The sequence below is a fragment of the Otolemur garnettii genome, unplaced genomic scaffold (genome assembly GCF_000181295.1).
Source record: "Otolemur garnettii isolate 467f Iridium unplaced genomic scaffold, OtoGar3 scaffold00050, whole genome shotgun sequence".
In the NCBI taxonomy this organism is placed as follows: Eukaryota; Metazoa; Chordata; class Mammalia; order Primates; family Galagidae; genus Otolemur; species Otolemur garnettii.
Genome location: NW_003852445.1, coordinates 411,510 through 423,861, shown reverse-complemented (window position 1 = coordinate 423,861; position 12,352 = coordinate 411,510). Strand labels below are relative to the sequence as shown.

At 43.4% G+C, this 12,352-nt stretch overlaps 1 protein-coding gene across 1 annotated transcript in view; it reads left to right on the top strand.

The window, feature by feature from the left end:
- Positions 1–11,099, top strand: part of CHRM5 (cholinergic receptor muscarinic 5) — a 77,521-nt gene extending 66,422 nt beyond the window's left edge. Inside the window, exon 2 of the mRNA XM_003791682.2 lies at positions 8,653–11,099. Coding sequence (XP_003791730.2) covers positions 8,653–10,334 — 1,682 coding nt within the window. The 3' untranslated portion in view covers positions 10,335–11,099. The remainder of the gene's footprint in view (positions 1–8,652) is intronic.
- Positions 11,100–12,352: the final 1,253 nt, after the last annotated feature.

Sequence of the window (12,352 nt, the reverse complement as noted above, 5' to 3'; positions counted from 1 at the left end):
AAAAAAAAAAAAAAAAAATAGTGACCATAAAAGCAAGTCTAGAACTCCCCCTGGACATTCCTTATTTGGAGTTTCTTCCTAATATCTAATGTGATGTTACCACATGTATTTTAAGCCTATTTTCTCTTGATGTGTCCTTGAAAAGGAAGAATGGGGAGAGAAGTTCATCGATAGTGTACACAGTAACAACACGAGCTGGCTGTGGTTATGTCCCGATATCATTGGTTTGTAGATACTATTAAAGTTTTGCACTGCAATTGCTATAGAAACGGTGAGGGAGTAGTAAGGACAGGTTCAGGCATAAAGCTTCCCAGAGAAAAGCCATTTCAGAAGGCTTTTTGAGCTATTTGAGAAGAAGAGGTCTTTGAGAGCTATTTGAGAAAAGCAAGGTCTAAGCTAATCTTATGCAATGCCTCGGAAGCCATCAAGACCACTAGAGAAGGAAGAGAATTCTATTGATACACAGTGTTACCTTCTTTGGTTTTTGTGTTGTTTGGACTCATTGGTGACTTTTTGATTAAAAAGAACAAAGAATCTGCCAAGGTTGGGAACACAGAGGCTTTGTTACTGTGAGATTCTTTGTCTTCAGTTCCGAGGCAGAAAATAAACCTGGCTAATTACTGCTCTCTGTTAATGCTGGCACCCTGGAAATAGACATACTCTGACAGTGGGGTGAAACAGGGGGATTTGAGAGTTTGTTACTAAGAGCTCCAAAGAACCCCCATGCCCAGATAACCACTTATATTTGTCCCTGAAACTCCCACCAAAAGTAAGAGTTATCCCTTCACATACACAACCGTTTACTAAAAAACCTCTTAATGATTCAAGTTTATTGTAGAAGACCATCTTGCCTGAAACTCAGTTTTTACACTCAATTCTCATCCTGAAAGAGAAATCAATTTTGTAGCCATGGAACCTGCCTTACGTCCTAAGTGCCTCTGCGGGGAGATCTGTCCACACCCAGTAGCTCAGGAATGAGAAAAAAATTATGCTCCCAAAAGTGAGGCAGAAAAAGAAAATGAAAAGAATAGAGAAAGTCAAAGCTAGAAAGGATAGTTTTATTAATTTCAAACAAGAGAAATTTTTAAAAATTCAAATGACTTTGGAAAGTAGGAAAGGGGATCCAAATGTTTTAGATGAAAAATTCCAATTTAATAGCCTCTTTGTAAGCTATGGTTCTCCTCTCCTAGGAACTTCAGAAATTATCCTCAGTCTCCAGACCTACAGTATGGTTTGTGGATCGGCAGCATCAGGAGTATGCGGGAGCTTTTCAGAGGTGTGGACTTGCAAGCCCCACCCTTCAGCAATTTAACGAGATTCTCCAGGTAATTCACATGCATGTTAAATTTTAAGAAGCGCTGATTGTAATCCTGGGGAAATCGTCATTTGTAACGAGCTTCCAGGTGATGCCAATATTGCTTGGGTATTGTCTGCACCTTGAATAGCATTGATCTCCAGTAGTCACTGGTTTTCTTCTTTGGCTACCCAAGAGAATCACCTGAAGGATTTCAAAATGAAATGATACCCAAGTCTCTCCCACCGTAGAGTCTAAGTTAACAGGCCTGAGATGGGACCCAGACTAATCTGTACTTCTCAAAAGCTTCTAAGTGTTTCCAGCAAACAGCCTGTGCTGAGATCCATTTACCTAACGTAACCCTTTGTTTTATTTTCAACTCTGTACGGCAGGTAGCACAGGTATTTTTATACCTGTTTAACAGATGGGAAAATCTAGGACTCAGAAATTAGCTGTGAGCTGCTTTCACTATCCTAACTTCCAAAGCAGTGAAGTAAATGCTATTACCCTACCAGCAAGGTTGAAGTCTAAAATTAATACAAGGTCCAGTGTTTTCCATTGTGAATCTATAGGGGAAACCTGGAAGCATTTGGAAGGATAAATCATCAATTCCAATCTCTTAATTCTACATATGGGGAAAATGAGGCCCAGAGTAAATTGCAACTTGTCACAAATCACAAGATTTTAACCAAAATGAGAACTCCTACTCCGTACTCCTGGTTCAGTGTGTTTTTTTACTAAACTACATTTCCCAAGTGTGATACATGGATTCCTCAGGTTATTAACAGATGTTCCTCTGAAAAAGTTTAGATAAACTAAACTACCTCTGAGTTAAACCAAATAAAATGATTTTTATGGCAGGATTTCTCAGTTTTCATTGGGATGATGTGTCTTATGAATCTCTCTGACAGCACTACATAATATTAACATATGATATTTTCTCAATTTATCTGACCTTGGAACCATTTTCTTTCAACCATTCATATTGAAATAGTCCCATTCTATGAGCAGACTTTGAGAAATACTGTGTTATTCTTGGTTCTCTTTGAGATTGTTCTGCTTTAATGACTGGGAGCAGTTTATCATGCTCCTAGAGGCAGAGTCCCAACTACACAAAGTAAAGGAAAAAGTATCATTAGCCCCAGAGAGCAACTGCAAGAGTCATCTTAGGGTCTTGAAAGTATTGGCATATTATTCCATCTTATCCCTTATTAGACTATGGCTCAGTCTCATTCCTACACAGAAAGAGTCATTCCGATGTCCTTACTGGATTGCTACTTTGTAGAGGACAATCCAGTGTGTCAGGCACTGGCTAAACACTTAATGTGGATTATCTCATTTAATCTTTTTTTTTTAACCAAGTCTGTCACCCTAGGTTGAGTGCCATGGCATCATAGCTCAGAGCAACCTCAAATTCCTGCGTTTGATCAATCCTCTTGTCTCAGCCCCAAAGTAGCTAGAACTACAGGTGTCCACCACAATGCCTGGCTTATTTTTCTACTTTTAGTAAAGATGGTCTTACTCTGAGTAAGTAGCTCAGGCAATCCACCTAGCCTTGGCCTCCCAGAGTGCTAAGATCACAGGCATGAGCCATCATGCCCAGCCATCATGTAATCTTTAAAACAATCCTATGAAGTAAGGACTCTTATTATCCCTACTTTAAAATTTGAAAATCTTAGACTTAGAAGAGTTAGGTAACACGTCCAAAGTCATACAGTAAGTAATGGAACTAGGTTTTAAACCAATTCACTTGTATGATGATATTGCCACTGTAAATTTATTTTCTTTTACATTTATCAAAGTGCTTATTCCAGCAAGGTGAGGTCGTTCATACCAGTAATCCTAGCACTTTGGGAGGCCACGGTGGGAGGATGGCTTGAGGCTAGGACTTTGAGACTAGCCTGAGCAAGAATGAGATCCTTTCTCTACTAAAAATAGAAAAATTATCACCAGGTGTGGTGGTGGGTGCCAGTAGTTTCAGCTACTTGGGAGGTTGAGGCAGAAAGATCACTTGAGCCCAGGAGTTTGAGTTTGCAGAGAGCTGTGATGACAACACTGCACTCCACAAAATCAAAACTACAGACAAAGAAAAACAACAACAACAAAATCCCCCAACTGCTTATTCCATTCATCCCAAGGAGAGGAAGGAGAAGGGAGGAGAGGGGAAGAGAAGAGAGAGTGGTTTATTTTAAGGACTTGGCTCACATGAGTGGAAGGGCTGCCAAGTCTGAAACCTGTAGGCAGACTGAAAATCCAGCAGGAGTGGATGTTGCTGTCTTGAGTTGTAAGGCAGAGGAAGACAGAATTTCTTCCTCTTTGGGGAACCTCAGTCTCCTCTCTGTTGCTTTCAGTGTTAATCATATCTTAAAAATGCCTTCACAGCAACATCAAGACACCACAATGTCTGACCGAACAACTGGATACCACATCCCAGCCAAGTGGACACATAAAATTAACCATCACACTGTTGTCAAATAAAAAATTATAAGAGGCCATTGTTTTGGACTAAATTCTTGAAGTGGGTCTCAAAGGACTAGACTAAAAATGAAAATGGAGCCACCCATGCTAAAGTTCCAAGTCACCAAACCTAAATTAAGTTGCTTCTTAATTTGGAAAAATCAAGAGGGAGAGATAGCCAAGTTCCAACCAGGCCAGTTTAAATCTTTGAAAAGCATGATAATGAAGTTCCCTCTGCTCCAATCCTAGCACTGAAAAAAGGTAGACTAAAGTAACTTTATAATAACTAATCAGTAATTTTTCTTTTGTCTGTCTAGAAGTAATCAACACACTCTTTGTTCTTTGCTTCTGATTTCTTTAGCCCTGGTCTGTCTATAAAGCTAATTCTGCTCAGCTCCTTAGAACACTTTTTTTTTTTTTTGCAGTTTTTGGCCGGGGCTGGGTTTGAACCCACCACCTCTGGCATATGGGGCCAGCGCCCTACCCCTTGGAGCCACAGGCGCCACCATAGAACACTTATTTTATGGAATGAAATGTTGCTCCATTCTAGAATCATAGAGTTCATTCAGATCTTTAAATTTGTTGTGATTTTTGTCTTTTGACAAAAGTAATATATAAAGTCATAGAAATCTAAGTATCTTAGCTCCTAGAGTCCAATTTCCTTATTTTTACAAATAAAGGAACAGATGAAAAAGAGGTACCCAGGTCAGACATAGGTGTTCATGGGAGTACGTGTACACCCACCTTTTGTAAACCTCACTACCTTCTAATAAAATCAAGTGGAAAAAGTAAAGCCTTTCCAAGTGCCACTTTTCTATTTTGAAGAATTAATTGGAAAAAATCAACAGTCGAATCATTTTACTACTTTTCTCCAGATGAATGCTGCCCTGGATATGGTGACTACCTTCAGTGTATGTATATAGAAAGTCTGGAAATAGCAGACACAGCTGTCCCAGAAAACTGACTTTTCTCTCTGGTCCACACCTGCCCCTTCCATCCCTGCCAGCCTCTCCAGTTTCACCTCTCACTTCTCAGGTTTCCTTGCACTAGAAGTTCCTGCTAAGCTGTATTTTTTTTTTTTCATTCCTCCCCTTTTGGCTCTGGGTTAATAAGTAAGCTCTTCCCCTCCAGCTCTGAGACACCCTGGTACTACCCCCTCCCCTGCTTCCACCCACCTTTTCCTGACCAGCACCCACCAGTTCTTCAAGTCTCTTAGGTCTGTTTCTCCAGATGTGTTATCCCTAGCCCCCACTCATCTGGGGTATTTGTCCTTCACACATGCCCCTGTGACATGCTGTCACCCTGCTATTTATGATCTATTTATTTATCTATATCTCAAACTGGTATCTTGAGGGCAGAGACCATGGTATCCCCAGCATTACTATCTGTCACATAATACACATTCAAATATGTGTTTATTGGAAGAAGAAAGGAAGCAGAGAAGGAAGGAAGAAAGGAACTTCTGTAAGCCCTTTCTTGCACTGTGGAGCTTAGATCCGACAACACAATCTGTGATGACATTTGCCCAGAGAATTGTAGGTGGAGAGGAACTTTGGTGTTTTCAGGTGCTGGGAATCTAAACCTAGTGACTTAGCATCCTTGAGATTTGTGTCAATAGCTTGTAGAACGTTGATAACATTGAGAAGTGACAGTGCAGGTAACAGGAGCCTGGACTGGGTAGAAACAGCAGGAATGGAGAGGACCAATAAGGGGGTATTCATGGGTACCGACTGTGTGTGTTTGAGATGTGAAGGACAAGGATTCAAGATCAGCAAATAGAAGAATCAGTTTCTGGCACAAGACAGTATCATCAATCCAATTATATATTGAATTTGAAGTGTAAGAAAACATACAAAATTACAGTTGAAATTACAAACTTGTCATCTTTTTTTTTTTTTTGAGACAGAGCCTCAAGCTATCCCCCTGGGTAGAGTGCTGTAGCATCACAGCTCACAGCAACTTCCAACTCCCAGGCTAAAGTGAGTCTCCTGCCTCCACCTCCCAAGTAGCTGGAACCACAGGCACCTGCCACAATGCCCGGCTATTTTTTGATTGCAGCTGTCATTGTTGTTTGGCGAGCCCGGGCTGGATTCAAACATGCCATCTTAGGTGTATGTGGCTGGTGCCTTAGCCATTTAAGCCATAGGTGCCAAGCCTAAACTTGTCATCTTTATGTCAATTACTGTTATCAAAGATAGGCAGTGGGCAGAGTGGAATTGCCCACTTGGGGCTTTGAAAACCATCAAAAAGACTCTCCTCCCTTTACTACCGATTATCATATCAAGGTGCTGGAATTTGTAATTAAGGGGTTATTTTTTATATATCATAAATATGTTGCAAATATGTTGCATGTACATATATCTATCTCTGGAAGGAAAGATAAATGGTTATCTCCAGAAAGGGGGGGCTTTTGAATTTCAAGATCAGAAGTGCAAAGGAGACCTATTGTCTACCACTTACCCCCTTAGTGTCCATTGAAATCTTTATCCTGTACAAAGATTTCTCATCTACTAAAGGAAATTTCTTTTTTTTAGTTTTAAAAGTTGGAATTTGTCAACAAGGGATTGATTAATATAGAACATCCATTAAGTGGAATAATGAACAGTCATTAAAATGAAAAATGATAGCCATAGATGTAGTGATGCCAAAGCTGTCCTTAGATCGAGCTTAAGGCCTGTTTCCTAGGCTACATACGGAGAAAAAAAAAAAGCTGTCCTTGATGATTTGTTAAGTAAAAGACAAATAGAGAGTGTAAATATTAAAAACGTATCCATTTAACAATGGTTGCATTTAACTGTTCATCAGTAAGTGCCCAGAGGGAAAAATGCCAAAAGAGACACTAAAGCAGCGGTTCTCACCCTGTGGGTCGCGACCCCTTTGTAACAATGAAAATACATGCTGCGGCTCGGAGCCTGTGGCTCAAGCAGCTAAGGCGCCAGCCACATACACCTAAGGTGGCATGTTCGAATCCAGCCCGGGCCCGCCAAACAACAATAATGGCTGCATCCAAAAAATAGCTGGGTGCTGTGGCGGGTGCCTGTGGTCCCAGCTACTTGGGAGGCTGAGACAGGAGACTCGCTTGAGCCCAGGAGTTGGAGGTTGCTGTGAGCAGTGAAGCCATGGCACTCTACCCAGGGGGACAGCTTGAGACTCTGTCTCAAAAAAAAGAAAATACATGCTGCATATACGATTCCTAACAGTAGCAAAATTACAGCTATGAAGTAGCAACAAAAATAATGTTATGTGATTGGGGGTCACCACAACATGAGGAACTGTATTAAAGGGTCCCGGCATTGCTAGAAAGGCTGACAGCCACTGTACTCACCTGTTCACACTGATTACCTCTGCAAGATAGAAGTAGAGGGGACTTTTCTAAGTTGTACATCTTGACATTTATGAGGAATATATTACTTTATAATCAGAAAAACAGATAAAACAGTTCTATGATATTGCAAATACAAGCAGTCCCTAACTTACAAACATCTGACTTACATACAACTCACACTTAGGAGTGGGGGTGATTACAGTAAATCCCTGAGTTACAAATATCCGACTGAGGTATGACTTCCCCTTATCAATGGAGGCTATTACAGGTAATAGGTAAGTGTACCTGTTCCAATTTACATACAAATCAACTTAAGAACAAATCTATGTAACCTATCTCATTTGTAACCTGGGGACTGCCTGTAGTCCAGGAATGGAGGGAGGGTCATTAACTTAAGAAGCTGGGATAAATTTCAGACCCTCCTCCCAGATGCCAGGTATGTACTTGGAGTTTGTGCATTAGGGCAGGGGAAGTGGAATAGTATGTTCTCGGCTTACCACAGCATCTCAGTAATGTGTAATAATTGATACTGGGATAGCGTAGAAGATACTGGCTGAGCGCGGTGGCTCACATCTGTAATCCCAGCCCTTGGGAGGCTGAGGCAGATGGATCGCCTGACCTCAAGAGTTTGAGACAATCCTGAGCAAAGTGAAACTCCCGTCTCTACTAAAAATAGAAATACTACTTGGCTCGGCGCCTATAGCTCAACCGGCTAAGGTGCCAGCCACGTACACCTAAGGTGGCAGGTTCGAATCCCCAGCCCGGACCCGCCAAACAACAATGACGGCTGCAACCAAAAAAAAAAATAGCCGGGCGTTGTGGTGGGCGCCTGTGGTCCCAGCTACTTGGGAGGTGGAGGCAGCAGACTCGCTTGAGCCCAGGAGTTGGAGGTTGCTGTGAGCTGTAATGCCACGGCATTCTACCCAGGGGGACAGCTTGAGGCTCTGTCTCAAAAAAAAAAAAAAAAAGAAAGAAAGAAATACTAGCACTGTGCACTGTGGCGGGCAGCTGTAGTCCCAGCTACCTGGGAGCCTGAAGCAAGAGGATTGCTTGAGCCCAAGAGCTGAGGTTGCTATAAGCTGTGATGCCATTGCACTCTGCCCAGGGTGACTGAATGAGACTCTGTCTCAAAAAAAAAAAAAAGAAGAAGATACCACTTGTCATTCCCAGCACATGAAAGTCTAGGTGCTTATCATCAGGACCCTAAAAACAACGTTTCTGCCCTGAAGGTCGTTGCAATCCAAGCAAAGCATCCCTGCTTTCCTCTCTTTACTGCTCCTTAACAATCCAATTATTTTTTTCTTTTCCCTCACCTTTCTCATCTTTCCAACCTCATTTTTAAAAAGCACCACAAGAGGGCAGCAGCCTCATGCCCAAGAAGGGCACTAAGGCATTGGTAATCACAAAAAGCAAAAAAGGATGATGTCCTTATAAAAATGTTACCAAACCTTAGTGATTTCCGCTTACTCTGAATATGTGTGTGGCCGTGTTTAATATTCTGTTAGAAACTGTAAACAATGGGTGGAAAAGAAAGTCATGCTGGTGAATGGAGCTAATGTGTTTTCCTTTCTTCCAGATGCGTGGCCAAGAAGAGGTGAGACAGAAAAGAGAACGGTCAAGAACCTGAGATTTAATCCTAATGTAAACTCTGGCACCAGGATGGAAGGGGAATCTTTGCACAATGTAACCACAGTCAATGGCACCCCAGTAAATCACCAGCCTTTGGAACGCCATGGGTTATGGGAAGTCATCACCATCGCAGCTGTGACCGCTGTGGTGAGCCTGATCACCATTGTGGGCAATGTCTTGGTCATGATCTCCTTCAAAGTTAACAGTCAGCTCAAGACAGTTAACAACTATTACCTGCTCAGCTTAGCCTGTGCAGATCTCATCATTGGCATCTTCTCCATGAACCTCTACACCACCTACATCCTCATGGGACGCTGGGCTCTTGGGAGTCTGGCTTGTGACCTTTGGCTTGCACTGGACTATGTGGCCAGCAATGCCTCTGTCATGAACCTTCTGGTGATCAGTTTTGACCGTTATTTTTCCATCACAAGACCCCTGACATATCGGGCCAAGCGTACCCCAAAGAGGGCTGGCATCATGATTGGCCTGGCCTGGCTGATTTCCTTCATCCTCTGGGCCCCAGCAATCCTCTGCTGGCAGTACTTGGTTGGGAAACGGACGGTCCCACCGGATGAGTGCCAGATCCAGTTCCTCTCTGAGCCCACCATCACATTTGGCACTGCCATTGCTGCCTTCTACATCCCTGTTTCTGTCATGACCATCCTCTACTGCCGAATCTACCGGGAAACAGAGAAGCGAACCAAAGACCTGGCTGACCTCCAGGGCTCTGATTCCGTGGCCAAAGCTGAGAAGAGAAAGCCAGCTCACAGGGCTCTGCTCAGATCCTGCCTCAGCTGCCCTCGACCTGCCCTGGCCCACAGGGACAGGGAGCAGGCCTCCTGGTCATCCTCCCGCAGGAGCACCTCCACCACCGGGAAGCTGTCCCAAGTCACTGGCCCAGGCCCTGACTGGCCCAAAGCTGAGCAGCTCACCACCTGCAGCAGCTACGCTTCCTCAGAAGACGAGGACAAGCCCACCGCAGAGCCTGTCTTCCAAGTGGTCTACAAAAGGCAGGCCAAGGAAAGCCCAAGGGAAGAATTCAGTGCTGAAGAGACCAAGGAAACTTTTGTGAAAGCTCAAAATGAACAAAATGACTATGACACCCCCAAATATTTCCTGTCTCCAGCTGCTGCTCATAGACCCAAGAGTCAGAAATGTGTGGCCTATAAGTTCCGATTGGTGGTAAAAGCTGATGGGACCCGGGAGACCAACAATGGCTGTCACAAAGTGAAAATTATGCCCTGCTCCTTCCCAGTGGCCAAGGACCCTTCGACGAAAGGCCTCGACCCCAACCTCAGCCATCAAATGACAAAACGAAAGAGAATGGTCCTTGTCAAAGAGAGGAAAGCGGCCCAGACCTTGAGTGCCATTCTCCTGGCCTTCATCATCACATGGACCCCTTATAACATCATGGTCCTAGTTTCCACCTTCTGTGACAAGTGTGTCCCAGTCACCCTGTGGCACTTGGGCTATTGGTTGTGCTATGTCAATAGCACCGTCAACCCCATCTGCTATGCCCTCTGCAACAGAACCTTCAGGAAGACCTTTAAGATGTTGCTTCTCTGCCGATGGAAAAAGAAAAAAGTGGAAGAGAAGTTGTACTGGCAGGGGAACAGCAAGCTACCCTGAGCGGCTCACAGCTCCTCCTCAAAGAATAATGCCCAGAGCCAGCTTCCTCTGAGGGTGGGCAAGCTGAATTTGGTGTGTATATTTTTTGAAAAGACATCTGCCATTTTGAGCCCCTGAGGACTTCTGTAAAGGCGGAAGGTCCATTGCCAAAAGGAAGGAGTCACAGCTGCAGCAATTTCTGTCACATTTAATGATGCTTGCCTGTAAACAAAGCCACCTGATGCTACTGGAGGTTGCCAATGAAGTAAAGAGAGTCTTGCCGCCCTTCACAGGAGGAAGCCCACTGCGTCACAGTGAGCAATGGCTTAAGGAACTTTTGTCACCCTTCTGTGGAGAAGAGCAGGGACCAGGTGGAAACCTTCCCATGTGGAAATCTGTCCTAGAGTTTTGTGCAATATGTAAGAGTCTTGTGTGGGTGACAACCCAGAGACCGTAAATCAGTGTTACCTGTTAACAGAAGTGATTATTCAACTGGTTTCTAAGAATTTATTTCTTCACAAACTGATCAGTGTTTCTCACACAGCTATTATGTGGTCTATACTGCGGTATGTTTTCCTGTCCCTACATCTGAGTGCAGTGCGGCTCTTTCTCCTCCCTTTTAAAACAGATGCCAATTCCTGGGACTCACTGAAACCATGCTGATCCCCTTGGAACCACCCTTCCTCTGAGACTCTGGGGTCCAGAAGGACATGGAAACCTGGTCACACTCAGTCCTTCAGAGGGACTTCTGTTCTGTTAATAAAGATGATCAAGTCTCCACAATCAGTTATTTTGGTTCTTATCAGGGGAAGTTATTTTCCTACTATCTAAACAAATACAGTAGAACCTCCATAGTTGACCACCTCCCTCCACTGACCCCTTCCTTAAGTTGACCTAATTTTCACAGCCTGGACATGCACCTCCTGTTCACAGCAGCACAGTAGGCCTTGTTCCTCATGTTGACCAGTTGGTTACAGGCCCTTGGTTGGTCAACTTACAGAGGTTCTACTGCATGGTATTGAGCATTCTGTTTTTATGCCCATTTGAGCCCATTTACTTATGGTTTGTTCTTAGGAATTCTAGTTGCATAGCAGCCTTTCACTGCCTGAAGATCTTCAGATTACTTAATCACAGTCTCTTAACATTGTTTTCAGAGGTCTTGCTTTCTAATCCCTTTACAAGGTAAACCTGAGTAAAATGTGGAAAACAAACTTGCCTTTGAAATCCTCCCAAAGCCCTTCTGCAGCCTTCAGTTTCCCTTGTTCAGATCCCCCATTCACATGAAGGCACAAGCAGGTCACTGTGCTGCCTCCAGGCAGACGTGCTATTTTCAGGGAAAAAGAGGGGCACGGCTTTCTTTATTTAATAAGTGGTTCCAATCTGGGCTCAGAAATGACTGAGTTATTCATTCCTCTCCAAATTCAAAGAGGAGAAGCTCAGAAAAGCAAGGTTGAGGGTCCAGTGAAGCTGAAAATGATCTGAAAGCTTTATCTTTTAAAACAGAGGGCAGGTCATAGTCACACATCACAATCAACAGTTTGCATAAATTAGAGCACCAGAGTTAGTAAAAACCAAATTAAAAAAAAATTTTTTTTGAGACAGAGTCTCACTCTGTCACCCTGGGCAGAGTGCAGTGGTGTCATCATAGCTCACAGCAACCTCAGTTTCCTGGGCTAAAGCAATCTTCTTGCCTCAGTCTCCCAAGTAGCTGGGATTATAGATACCTACCCTGATGCACAGCTAGTTTTCCTATTTTTAGTACAGATGGGGTTGAGGGGGACTGGGGTCTTCATTCTGGCTCAAAGCTGGTCTGGAACTCCTGAGCTCAAGCAATCCACCTGCCTCAGCCTCTCAGAGTGCTAGGATTACAGGCCTGAGCCACGGCACCCAGCCTAAACCAAATTTAATTGAATTCTCTGAGTGTACTCGTATATAAACAAACTAAATCTACCTAAGATGCTTCTTTGATAATTCTGAAAATAAACCGATGTGCAAGAAATTGAAACTATCAAAGGGTACCTAAAATTACGAAAAGTCCA